We start from the raw sequence: 14149 nt of genomic DNA, 5'->3' as shown, positions 1-14149 counted from the left end.
CAGACACTTAAGCCTCACACCCCTACCACATCATAATGCAGATTTGAAAACAGAGTAATTTACAGAAAAATTAAATGTAAAATTAACATAGCTGTGAAGGCAATAAATTTCTTACCTATATACGGCTATTATTCCATGCTAATAAACTTTAAAGCACATTACATCCTTAAAAATGTAATCTGAGTAAACTGCCTTCCAATCATTAAAAAAAAAAAATAAAAACCTAACCCAAAAGTTAAGTTTCTTAATTAAATTAAAACACACGATTCCCTGGAAATTTCAGAAAGAATGAGGAGAAGAAATAGTGAGCAATACTGGAAAAGAGTCCAATATTAAACCTGGAAAGTAAACATGCTATATACAGGTAAGTGTGGACATATGTGTGTGGGCACGTTGTAGCATCTTGGATTTTTTGCTCAAACATTGAAATAAACATTGAAATATATAATGCCATCTTTTCCACTGCAATGACAACTAGGTATTTTATTAATTTTTTGTAAAGACTAGGCCAAAAATCTGCTTTGCATTTTCCCCGTGAAACACCAAAACCTCAGACCAGACACAAAAGATTGATTTTAAAAAGATGTAGGAGTGAAGAATAAGAAAACATACTATATTCTCTAGTCCTATTTGAGAAAATGCTTTAGAACTAGTGGATAAATACAGGGTAATTTTTCCCCGTTTTTCTACCTGATAAAAAGAAGTCAAACAAACTGCCTTTGTAGGAATATAAAAGACAATCATGATTGAGATCCACGTAAATTATGATGCTAGTAATAACGAAGATTACCAACCCTAGGGCAAATACAGAAATCTTCATACTAGTGTTTTGTTTACAGTTACAAACATCAGGTCAATCCTAAATCAGCTTTGGTAATACAATGTACTCTTAACAAAGGTAGTAACTGTCCTGTTGTACCTGAAGCTATTAAAACCATGGCATGCCTTCTCAAAAATAGCAACCTTCCTCACTTCAGTTTTTATCAGTTTTACAGTCTTCAAATTGTTTTGGTCAGATAGCAACGAAATAGCTTAGATTGTGGTCTATATCCAAAACTATGGAAATTGAAAGCTAAAAGCTATTACTGACAGTTCATTGATCAACTAATCCCCTGAAAAAAAAAAACCAAACCAAACAAACAAGAAAACCAAACCCCAAAATGCTAACAGACTCCTGATTGCCTTGAACGGCATGAAAGAAAAAGGTCAGTTATCGAGAACTAATATCTAATCAATACGTATCAATTTATTTTCAGACAGCAAACAGGCAAGGTGACAATGTGAAACATACTACCTAGCAAAATGAGCAACTGAAGTACGAACAGATCAACCTACTTAATAATGTGAAACACTGGCTAGCTATAAATCCTGCAAACTAACAAACTGTACAGGATCAATACATTTTGAGTAGTTGACTCTTGGGCTGACAATCCTTTCAGTGTAGGACATAAACCATATTTGAACATGTTTTACTGTCTCTAAAGGAAACCAAAGCAAACTGATACAGAGAAAACATTTCTTTTGCAACAGATGCACAAGTCCTAATTGTTTATTAATACCACCTAACCCTTGTACAGATGTTTAGAAACTGACAACACAAGACAAATAATTAGCTAGATAAATGACTAACTTAGAAAGACCAGACAGAAAATTAACAAAGCATGTTTTTTCAAATCTATTGGCTCACACAGCTTTAGTGTGAATTGGAAATTGGATTTGCATTCTGTGACCTCTCTGCTTCCTGCCAGTATCCCGCAATTCTCCCAGTGATAGATATGTTAAACATCCATTCTTGTCATGTAACTACTGATGATATATTTTATCTTGGCATACCTCAGAGAAGCAGCATTAACTTTAAAATGACAGAAAATTTGAAGTTGCCTCCTTTGAATTACTCAACATTTCCAAGATTGTAAAAATGGAAAAGTCATGCAAAGACTGACATAATTTCATCATGTTTGATATTTTCTCTGCAGTTAGGATCGTTAAGCCTTTCCAATATTAGGGAAACTGCTAAGGTTTCAATCACATTACTGTGGCTGGGTCTAACAGCAGTGATGAATATTTAAGCAAGCTGCCCTGACAGTCATTGTTAAACAAAAGAAAGTAAAGAATCACAATGGATTAGATAGCTCTATCTACAAAACTGCACTGGAGAGACAGCAATTTTGACACAGGTATGGTTCGGATGGAAAAAAAGTGAAGACAAGTCACAAGCTATTAACTGGATACCTCACATCTGATAAATTTACAGACAGGTAGTGTATGGTCTGCAACAGATATATGGTTTTTGTAATTTATTCTGAAAATACAAAAAAATTCCAGATCTTCTCGAATTCTGTTCAGATTCCAGCATACTTTTACATGATCTTTCTATGCCAAACATTCAACTGTAAAATATACTTGCCATTGAAGAGCTTACTGACATAATCATACCTGGGTGCAAGCACATAGTTTTAGCTTGCTTCTGAGTAGAGAAAATAAAAGTATTTACACTACTGTAGAACTATCAAGCGACCAGTTCTCTCAAACATTTTATTACATCTTACGAAATAACATACTAGACGGCCTTTCTATACATACAGAAAGACTGTATTGACAATTGTCTTTGACAATTAATCCTTTGCTTGAAAATAAATATTTTAAAGAAAATCTACCACTTAATACCATCTACTATTCCCAGAAAACAGACAAGCAAAAACCCACTGGTATGAGGACGACCGCCCAATATCAAAACTGGATAATTTCGTACCTCCAGTGAAGAGAAATCAGATTAACTCTCACACTATATACTGTAAAACATGTGTGTGTACATATATATCTACACACACATATTCATATATATGTATGTGTGTGTATATATATATACACACACATATATACACATATATAGGGAGAAGAGAAGGCTCCGAGGAGACCTTATTGCAGCCTTTCAGTAGTTAAAGGGGGTCTACAGGAAAGATGGGGATAAACTTTTTAGCAGGGCCTCTTGCAATAGGACAAGGGGTAGTGGCTTTAAACTAAAAGAGGGAAGATTCAGACTAGATACAAGGAAGAAAATTTTTACAATGAGGGTGGTGAGACACTGGCACAGGTTGCCCAGAGAGGTGGAAGATGCCCCATCTCTGGAAACATTCAAGGTCAAGTTGGACAGGGCTCTGAGCAACCTGATCTACTTGGAGATGTCCCTGCTCATTACAGGTGGGTTGGACTAGATGAGCTTTAATGGTCCCTTCCAACCCAACACATTCTATGATTCTATGTCTATTAAAAAGCATATATATATATACACACACATATATATATGTATATACATACATATACACGCACATATACTGGTATGCGTGTGCATAGATATGCATGCATGCATGTATGTATGCATGCATATATGGTGGTGGTGTGAGATGCTGTCCTGGGTTGAGTGACACAGGACTAATTTATCTTCTAATACTGGGGAAAACTCCACTTTTGGAAGACTCTAGTGTCTGAATTTCTGAAAATATTTAATTTATAGCCAGCTAGGCTATGTGGGATTCAAGGTCTCAGTGTTTTCAAGCCATGCCAGGTGCAAGGACGAGGAAGAGCAAGGCCTAGGCATTTGACCCAGGCTGGCCAACAAGATTATTTTATACCATGAATGTCACATTCTATATAAATTAGAAAGTTTGCTGAGTAGTTTCTCTCTCCCTTGATGGCGGCAGTCCAGAGAAACTCCTTACCCCAGTGCCGGACCCCTGAGGCCTTCCCTTCCTCCCAAAGCCATTACGCTCGCAGTGTCCAACATTTACTGTCCACTGCTGGGAGTGCACAGCTTCCTGCTCATAGAATTGGCTGAGATTAATTCTTGTATATCTTATATTAGTATCAGGATTAATACTGGTTCTTTAGTATTACTGTTAACTATTTAGTCTTATCTTATTACATCTACTTAGATTTCAACCCTTGTGTTTCCTTGCTTTCCCCAATTCCCCTTTCCGGGTGGGGAGGGGTCATAGGGTGATAGAATAATTGTCTAAATGGCAATAAATTGTTATGGGTTTTCTCAAAACGTAACAGATGCACAGACAGAAATTCCAGCACAAGGGGGATGACACACAGTTCTACCTTCGCACTGAATCAGATAGACTGCAAAACAATATTATCCAAATGGTATCGCTAATGATTGCCACTGAACCATAAAAGTATTAAGATAATAGTAGCAGGAAAGGGCAGGTACTTTAATGAAAATTTGATTATAGGGAAAGTATTCCCATCTCTAATAAACTAGTAGAACCTGTGGGTGCATTGGGATCTGCTTGGTACTTGGTATACAAATGTTATATTGACAAAAGAGGAAGGAAAAAGCCAATTCTCAGTACCCCAGTCATCTTCGTCTTCCATGTGAATTTGACTACATGATTCACATTTCCTAACACCTCCTTGATTTGCCTAATGCAATTTTTTGCCCTCCTAGGAAGCTGTGTGACCTTAGAAAGCACATCCCCGCTTCTGTGTATACAGCGTCTTTCACTCTTTGCCCTCATCAAAACAAAGTCCAAAAAACCTGCAAGATGACAGAAGTAGTATTAAGTGTTGTCAAACTCTCCTATACAACAGTGAAAGTAACCACGTAAGAACATGCTTTAATAAAACCGACAACTTGTAAAGCCATTTGTTTGGCTTGCCAGCAGCTGAAAGACTGGCTCACTTGACAGCTAAAACCCATCATGCTTTGTTTGTTCTTCCCACAGAGAAGAGACAGCAGTCAGCTAGTCATTCAGCATGTTGTCCCCCTGCATCCTTCCCCCCTAACAACACACAAACTAACTTTTGAATAGCTCCAGACCAGCCCCTGCAGGAGCTGTCTTTATCCAGCCAACAGGCTATAGAAGAAAATGTAAGAGAAAGACAAATGTATTGCAATGTGGCAAAAGCAGAGCATGGCCCACAACTGAAAAACTGATGAACTTCAATTGCCCATTCACCTGTATCAGTTATATCTCGTAGATACTATCTCCAAGTGTTTGCTATGGTTCTATTAAATTGTGTTTTGCTAGGAAAAAGATATGTATATACACATTTACACATGTACACATGCACATTTAATGCAAACCCCAGCAATTCTTACGAACAGACAGAAAAAACTATACAGGGCAAGTAATTTTTTAATGCACTACAAGATTGGATTTTCCATTAAAATACAACTCAGCACGTAACACAGGCATGAATGCATAGAACTTAGAGCATCAACCTGATAAAGGCAAGAAAATAGTAGACAAATATTACAGAAGTAGCAAAAGTCTCCTGGTTGTGAAAATCTGACACGACAGCTGCAACCTGTAACCCTCCATGAGAAAATATGAAATATTTTCCTTGTTAAAAATCAAAATATCTCTTAGAAAGGAAATAAGTCAAGGGAATGCAGGTGAAGCTATCTTTTTACAATTTCTGAGGGGAGATATTAAATATTTAAGACATGTTTCTATCATTTCATCAGTCTAAAAATCTGCAAATCTAAAACACTGCCTCCCAACCTTGAAACTAATAAGAGCTCCAAACTGTAATTCTTGCACAGACAACATACAAATAAGCTTTTGACAAGACAGAAAAAAGACAGCTTTCTCTTTTCCAACTCTAACAAGAAATACATGTAACTGTAGAGCTGAAGCTATTGGAAACAGGCAGTGTTAGCAAGAAACTCCTCAAAAAGCAAATTCTGAACACCTACATAATAATTAACTTAACCTTGGCCCTCCTGTCACATCTTTCTGCTAGACTTCCTTAATTTGGAAAGTCAAAGCTAACTGTCATTAGTGCAGGCTGAAAAGTAATTTTAGATTTGTTAAAAAAAAAAAATAAAATAAAATAAAATCAGTTCTCTTTAGCCCCTCATTTTGAATGCTTAACTTAATCTCCCAAAAAAACAATTAAGGAGTAAATTGTGCAGAAGGATATTTTAGCAGAAAAAAACTCCAAAACAAAACTAAACAATCATTCTTATAGTTTCTCTTTGTTCCTCCTGATTTTTACTAAAAGCTCCTAGTTTAAGTTTTTTGCATTCTTAATTGTAAATTTATCCCTCATTTTAAACATATCTATTCTCCATAAATTCATTTTTACTGCTCTACATTTTGCTGTCAGTTTCTATTTTAATCCAAATGGTCTTATGTTTTCCAATTAAAAATCAATAATAAAGGATTAAGATAGGCTTTTTAGACAGAAACAATTTCCCCTCAAAGAGGAGATTCAATCACAACATCAAATTCTCCTTTCACAGTTTATCAAGCATAGGTGTTTAATCAATTACCAGAATATCCAAGTGATTTTACAAATGTGATGTAATTCCAGGTTAAAACAGTGTTAGAAATGTGATTAAATAAAGCACTATAATGAAACTGCTATATAGTATGTATTCTTCAAAAACGTGTTTAAGATGGCTGTTTCTTCCCATTTTCAAATAGATCAAGAACAAAGAAGCTCCTCCCTGTTTACTCAGCATAACGGCATATGACCACTGTGATTCATTAGTTACAAGGGTATTAGTTAGCCCTTTTAACACTACTTTATATCCAAAAATGATGTGGTTTTATATTTATAAATTTTTACTTCCTTAATCAATTAGAAGTAACATTTAACTGAAATCCTTTGTTAATTTCTTCATCCCAAACAGTGCATCTACACATATACAGCTGTACCATAGCTAATAATTTGGCAATTATCTCCTGTAGTAAAAGATTAGATGCTGATTGCTGCTATGAGATTTACTGAAATACAACAGTAAAACCAAAAACAATTAAAACTTTGTTTAAGGTAATGTTAAGGCACCACAGGGACAAAAACACTCCAAAGAACACTCTGTTTTGCCATTTATTTCTAGGTCAAGAAATCCTTATTGCAAAAGCTGAAAAGCAGCAATTAGAAAACTATTACAAGTTCAAAAACTTGAACATGGCTGCTACATAAAAGACATGCCAAATATCTTAACTATGATGTAGGCGTGCCTAACTCTTTATTTAGTTTATGACCACCAAAAGAAACAGCACAAAGTTCACAACTGCTGGAGAGAAAAAGCTTTCCTCCACTACCTAGACTGAAATATGGTACTTAGCTTCTTAATGTAGGACTTAGATACCATGGTTCATGTGTGACATCTCTCTGATTTGAAGATTTCTACCATCTCTTGTATTATCTCACCTCAATGATGAAATAATGAAAATTAAGAGAAAAATTAGATAAGTTCTGTTCATGTTTCTTTGCCTCAGAGAAAAACAGTTTCAAACAATCAGGTGTTTGCACATAATAACCTACTTTCTTAAAAAAGCATTTCAGGAAGTATTTTTAGATCAAATTAATTTTCGGTAAAATTCACATGCAGAAAATGCACTCTTTTGTGTCTTTTAATAAGCAAACCTAGCAGAAAACTGAAAGATTAATGAGAAAAGCTAATTTTATTGCATGTCAAATATTTAATTCTGGAATTACATTGGGACTGGAGATGTCTGGATCAAAGTAACTGTAATGCAATAGGCAAGAAAGACTGCAGGCTGACTATGAAAGAACAGGAATGACCTGCTAATTTATTTACCGTTGTAATTCCATCTAAGCTAAAAAATTGCATTACTGAAAAGAAATTCACTTGCACAGCAGGAAAGCTCTTGAACCTAAGATCTAAACTTTCTTCAAATGCTCAAAGCAATCTTTATTAAGCTATAATTATTTCCTCAGTCTCCAAAAATGTTCTACTTTATAGAGCTTAAGTGACTGGTAAATCAACATCCCACACACTACTTGAACCATGTTGACACTTGTTGCAAAATTTCTCGTCCATAAGTCAAAAATCAAATACATTATCACTAGCTGAGTTTTTCCACAGGAGTTAGTATTACTGTGAGAATCCTTCTCATTTATTTTGTAGAAGGGTTAAAATAATTCCATATGCATTACCTCTCTTGCCAAATAATGTCCACAATTACTTCCATTAACAAATTTACAGTACCGTGTGCTTTTTCCCAAATGACACAAGAGTTCATCTTAAACTGATCTAAAGAGAAGAAAAAAAAATCATTGATCTCAGTAATTCTTCAAAAACAATTCAAAGCCTGATTTAAATCTACAACAATAACCTGACAGATAAACAAAAGGCAACAACACACAATAGCGAAAGAGGATATTTTCCTTTTCTGCCATCACTGCATTATTTATTTAGTTCAATATCTGAGTAGAGGAAAAAAAGGTGATAAACTGCTGCATACCTGTGGAACTTTTGTAGAACTGTCTCTATTTGCACTGCTAAGAATAGCTTCTTTTGTGCCCTGCCTTCACGTTCGAAGAAGGCTATGTCTTGCAATAGTTTCATTTTTCAGATTTTAATAATGCAGCAAAAGTAATATGGAAAGAGGTGCCTTCCTATTGCTCATAAGTAAAACAAAAATAGCACAGATTAAGAGACATAAAATGTCTATGTGCACCAGGTCTCCTGGTTACATGCTAGCACACAATTTAACAGCATATTTCTCAAAACTTTCAGATGCATGATACTCTCTTGTATATTTGCACTGCATATTTTGTTCACTAGTTGAACCATAAAGGAATATAAGAAGTAGAATACTGGAGACCTCAATCAAGATTCTGTTGGATAACACCACAAGATGAAGTACTTAAACAAGCATTTAAAAAAAAAAAAAAAACAAACCCAAACCTACTGTAATGTACTTTGTACATCAGGAACTCTTTGTCCTTGTAGCTATTCCAGAGAAAGAGATTTATAGTGGATTCACTCTCAGAAATATAATGTACTCAGCAACTGCAGAGCACGAGCACCACTCAGTGGAACTATCAGATAAAACAATGCTGGCAAAGTCAAAGTTCTATGTTCATAGCACAACAGTAAAAACAGTTCCAGGTAGTTCTGTTAAAACAAAAATCTTTCTCAGAAAAATTTTAGGTGAAAAAACTGCTAGTTTTAGTTATATTACAGAAACTATAAATTTAAATTCTATCCTTAATATTGCTTATTTGCTGGCTCACTTCCCACATACAATTACTAAGTTTTCATTACTATCATATTTCTTTTCCAAAAATACAAATTATAATTTCAAAATAGGAAATGTATGGCTGTAAACAAAACCTCTTCAAAATTTGGAACCTGGTATTTTTTTTTTTATTTAATTCACAAATATTTACATAAAGTTACATAACGTGGACAACAATTGCACAACCAGGTGCTGACACATGAGTTATTTCTTCCGCATAATGACAAGCATTGTAGTTCCTTTCTCTCCTTATCAAAAGATAGAAAAGATGTATAGAAGTTGCTGACAGCTAAATTACTTCAGGACAGACTATGCCACGACTATTGAAAAGGAAAGCCAGAAATTTTGTAATGATGCATTCTGTACTCCACTCTATACACTGAAGCCTGCCACCATGAATTTAGATTGTAGATACAGCAAGGCTCTACTAGCCGCTTTTTCAGTAAATATATAGCTAGATCTCTGATGAAAGAGGGAGAGGTGGATAAAGTAGCTATGGATAAAGGTGGATAAATGACCCGTGTTCAGGAATCCTAGTAGGCTGCATCTGTCACTAGCTCATTTCAGATTGGTCATCTGATGTAATTTTTCAGCATCACTTTATTACAAAAGCACCAATTTAATTCCATTATTTAGTCTTTGGAATAACGAGCATTTCCAGAATAACCACCATTTTTCTCTCTATGGGTAAAACCACTGAAGCCTGTTTGTATCAGATCTCACAGCATTACTTAGTCTCACCAGCTCATATTCACAAATTAAATCCACACAGCTGCTAAGTGCAGCTGCCCGGGGGGATGTGGCAGCATTTGCTTTATGGTAAAAGGTCATGACTGCTGCCACCAACAATTCCAGGACATGTTGGCAGGAGCCTCTCTTGCTGCAGAAGAATTTCAGAACTGAATGTTGTATCTAAACCCTGTTTGTACTTAACTAAAAATTGAGTTTCGTTTCACCACTTTTGCTGTATTTCTGCTGAGATTAAACTCTTCCCTTGATACCAAATTCTACTTTAAACTTCACCTTCACGTTGTTATTTGGAAACCTAGGACAAGTAATCACAAAGCTACGTGGCAGAAGCAGAACAGCAACAAAAAAATCATCAATAAGGTAAAACTCAAGATATTTTTTGTCCTAAACTGCTAAAGTTGATATAACTAAGCGTAAGCGACAATATATACTGATGGCCTAACTTTGATTCCACACCTCTTATCACAGCAGTGACTAGGGACATTGAATGAAGAATACACTCAGGCACAAGGTAAAAGAACCTTGATTTGTTCTGACGCTGCCTGCAGAACGAGCAATAGATCAATGAACACTGAGTCATCCACTATCTCAGCGATTTAACATGAGGGAAACAAGAAAGTAATAGTGAATAAATAAGTAAAAAATACATGCGAAAGGAAGTAATAGAGATGTTTGTTTTTTAAATAAAGCCAACTAATATTGAAGTTAAAAGGTATTTTTTTCTGTCAACTGGAAAAGAACTAAGAATATATTCCCTTACAAATCTGAATGCATTATGTTCCAAAATAGAGACGTAATACAAATACAGGTTTCTAAACCTAAATGTAAAGTTGAACATCTACTCTTCACAATTATTTCCTACTTTCAGGAGAGTTTAACACATTTCATAAGATTTGTCAGCTGGACATCACCAATGTGTCTTTAAAATGCCAGCTACATTTCCAGCTGCATAAAATAACAGCAGAGGACACCCTTACCTCCATATATGACATATATAAATGACTTTCAATTTTTCATTTCCCAAGAAAAGCTTAAAACACAAAGAAGGATGTTTGAACATTTTGATTTTCACTATTTACCTGGTGAAACAGGAAAGCTTTTTATAGTAAATAATTAGGGAGTCTTGTGGTAAGGCCTGTGGCGAGCCCAGACAAAGTGTTTCCAAGGACACTGGGTCTGGGTACTTATTTTTTTCATAGCAGCCTGTACGGCACTGTGTTTTGTGTGTATGCCTAAAACAGTGTTGATGCCACACCAATATTTTATCTACTGCTGCAGTGTTTGCACAGCATCAAGGCCTTCTCCGTCGCGCTGCCTCCCCAGAAAATAGGCTGGGGGTGCGCAAGACATTGGGAGGCGACACAGTTGGGACATCACTTTATTTTGTTTTGCCTGGAAGGGCTATGATTAAAGCACCAGCCTTGAGGTTAATCTGGTATTTAGGCCTTGCATTACTGTAGTCCCTTCAGGGGTGTACCTGTTCCAGTGTAGCCTTATCCATGGGCCACAGCTCCTGTCACAAAATACAGAACTGCGCTGGTGTGGGGTCCTTCACAGGCTATAGCATGGACATCTGCTCTGGCATCGTTAGAGAGCCTTCCTACTATAGTGAAAGCACCACATGCTTACTACCATCTTTAGAGCGAGGGTCTACAATAGATGGAAGTGAGTCACAGAGGAAAAAAACTTTGGATTGAAATAAAGTTTCTGTGCATCTTAGCTAAACATGCCAACCCAAAAATGTACACTTATAATAATCATTAAAAAGCTGTAAAGTGATCAGAGAAAAAGTTATCCAGTTAGGGTTTATTTGAAGCTTTACTTTACTACACAAATTATTTCATAGCATAAAATGCTGGGCAAATTGAAGATTATGAAGAGATATTTTCTAAGAACACAGCTATTACTGTCATACCTGGTTAAACATTTGACGAGAATTCTCAAAAACTAAAATTCCAGTAAATGGCAAATACCAGGATGTCTATCCTTTAACCAAGTCATGCATTGATGAACATTTGTGAACTAAATGATCTTCATAAAACTGTATTTAAATACACTTTGCTACAATTCTAATTTATAATTTGGGTCCTGAAGTTCATTAATATAGTCAGGTTAGCACAACATTTCATACAAATAAACAGGCCAACAACTAAAGTTTGTGAAGTTTGGTCTTTCACCAGGGGCACCTCAAATGTTCCCATATGACCCCTTCCCAGTGAGGATTTCTGCACACTCATAGCAAATCTTTGATGCCAGTTTGCTACAGCGTTGGGCCTGGTCCTGACACATACAATGCCCACACTTATGGACAAGACAGTAACACTCACAGTCACAGGCTATAAAGTTCTCATGGTGATGGATCCCACTGTCCCTACTTGGGAAGTTGTCCCTGCTTCTACCTAACAGACAGCAAATCAGTAATTAAAATATCTGTAGATACTAGTCCTGGCAATATCATAACAGGATTTATGACCTTATTTTTCCAGGGTTATGCTTTTCTAAATGGGAAACGTATCCATATCTGGCATAACAGAAAACCCTAAATAAACAGTGAGGAGTGCATTTAACAATAAAAAAAGCAAATATGCAATACATTCATACACTCTAATGACACTAAATTTCCAGGAGACTGGTTCTTTGGGAAACATTAAAATGTTCAGCACTTAACACTACAGAATCTGCTTTGGTCACCATAATGCATTACCTGGTAAATTAGTCTTCATAATATCAATGCCAACTTGAAGCTCAGGCTCAGCTGCAAGAACTGCATAATCTCCTTGATGAGAGACATTGAAATTGTAATTTGAATAGATACCGAATATATTATTTGCCAGGAAAGGTTTTCCTTTCGATGTCCTTTGCAAGGTTATTTCATTCCAAGGTATGCGCAACTTTTCTGCAATTAATTTCCGTATCAGCAGGCGACCAGCCTATGAAATAAAACGGTAGTGATTCATACAGAACTATTATGCTACATGCAAAATATCTGTGATTGCTAGAAAACCATCTGCCTAAAAAAAAAACGGGGTTCTATTATTGTCAATAGAAAGTAAGAGTGTATTTTAGCCAAATCGTTTCGTTTTGCCCCTTTTATAAGAGCCTGTGTCAACTAAATTTAATCAAGTGTTCACCAGAGCCAAATATATAATACATTTGTGACCACTATTACCACAAAGACAAGACCCAATAAAAAGCAGTCCCAGCCTAGAGGAATCGCATAAAATAGTTCATTCTCCACCTTATTTACTTAAGGTACTTTACTGCATAGATGAATACTTTTTATACCAACTGAATCAGTAAAACTGCCTCAACCGCTTTCCTTTCAGTACATTCATTCAGTTACTTAGGCACTAAATTAAATACTGGACAGCTAAAAACGATGAGTAACTTCTTATAGACTAATCAGCAGAAGTTTGCATTACTACCATATTGTTATGTGATATTTAAAAACTGAATTATGTAAAAACAGCTTTATTCTCTTACACATTACACTGTTCTCGTGTATAGTCTCCTCGAGTATGTTGATTTTGTCTCCTAACTTGACATCACAACAGAAAACTTGCCAAGTCTTTAAAAATTATTAATAGCAGACAGTGACCATTCCTCTCTCCTCCTACGTGAAGGTGTAAGTAGGGATAGCAATTAATACTTTGTAATGCATTTAACGTCCCTGAAATGCCTTTGCAGGGCGTGTTTTCCCACGAGAAGTGAGAAATTTGGGCAATACTGAATCTCTCGAGAGACAATCGGGTCCCCACGGGAAAGGGCCGGTCCCGGGGCCACTAGTGGTGGCCCCGGGACCGGCCCTTTCCCACGGGGACGCCCCCCAGCGGAGAGCTCCGGGCAACGCGGCCCTCTGAGTGCGGCCTGTGGGCTTACACCGCCAGCCCTGAGAGAGGGGAAGCCGCCCCCTTCTCGTCACAGAATCACAGAATCTTCATGGTGGGAAAGGACCCTTAAGATCATCGAGTCCAACCAAACAACCTACAATCTCTGCCACTAGAGCATGCCCTGAAGTGTCACATCTAGACGTTTCTTAAACACCTCTAGGGATGGTGACTCAACCACCTCCCTGGGCAGCCTGTTCCAGTGCCCCCTTCTCCCCGCCCCCCCGCCATCATGTACCAAGGCGGCCTTGGCATCGCGGGCAAAGACAAACTGGCCGATGCGGTCCTTCTCCTCGGGCTGCACCAGCCGCGCCGCCAGCAGCCACTCTTCGCGGCAGGGGCGCCAAGCGGCGCAGGGGAAGGCCCAGCGTACGCTGCCCATGGCCGCTACAAGCGAGCCGCAACACCCCGCCTCAGCGCCGCCGTGAGGGGGTAGGAAGGACCCACCCTCGAGGCACACCGGCCAATCTGATATCAGAGCGCCCTATGAATGACAGGGGA

General features: G+C 37.1%; 1 protein-coding gene across 1 annotated transcript in view; it reads right to left on the bottom strand.

The window, feature by feature from the left end:
* AASDHPPT (aminoadipate-semialdehyde dehydrogenase-phosphopantetheinyl transferase) overlaps window positions 1-14061 on the bottom strand; it is a 36984-nt gene extending 22923 nt beyond the window's left edge. Inside the window, exons 1-2 of the mRNA XM_063330275.1 lie at window positions 13887-14061; window positions 12466-12691 (exon numbers count right to left, since the gene is read on the bottom strand). Of these exons, the coding sequence (XP_063186345.1) occupies window positions 12466-12691; window positions 13887-14030 (370 nt within the window). The 5' untranslated portion in view covers window positions 14031-14061. The remainder of the gene's footprint in view (window positions 1-12465; window positions 12692-13886) is intronic.
* Between the last annotated feature and the right edge of the window lie 88 nt (window positions 14062-14149).

This window comes from Chroicocephalus ridibundus, chromosome 1, assembly GCF_963924245.1.
Source record: "Chroicocephalus ridibundus chromosome 1, bChrRid1.1, whole genome shotgun sequence".
NCBI classification, from domain to species: Eukaryota; Metazoa; Chordata; class Aves; order Charadriiformes; family Laridae; genus Chroicocephalus; species Chroicocephalus ridibundus.
This window is presented reverse-complemented; position numbering and strand designations above follow the sequence as displayed.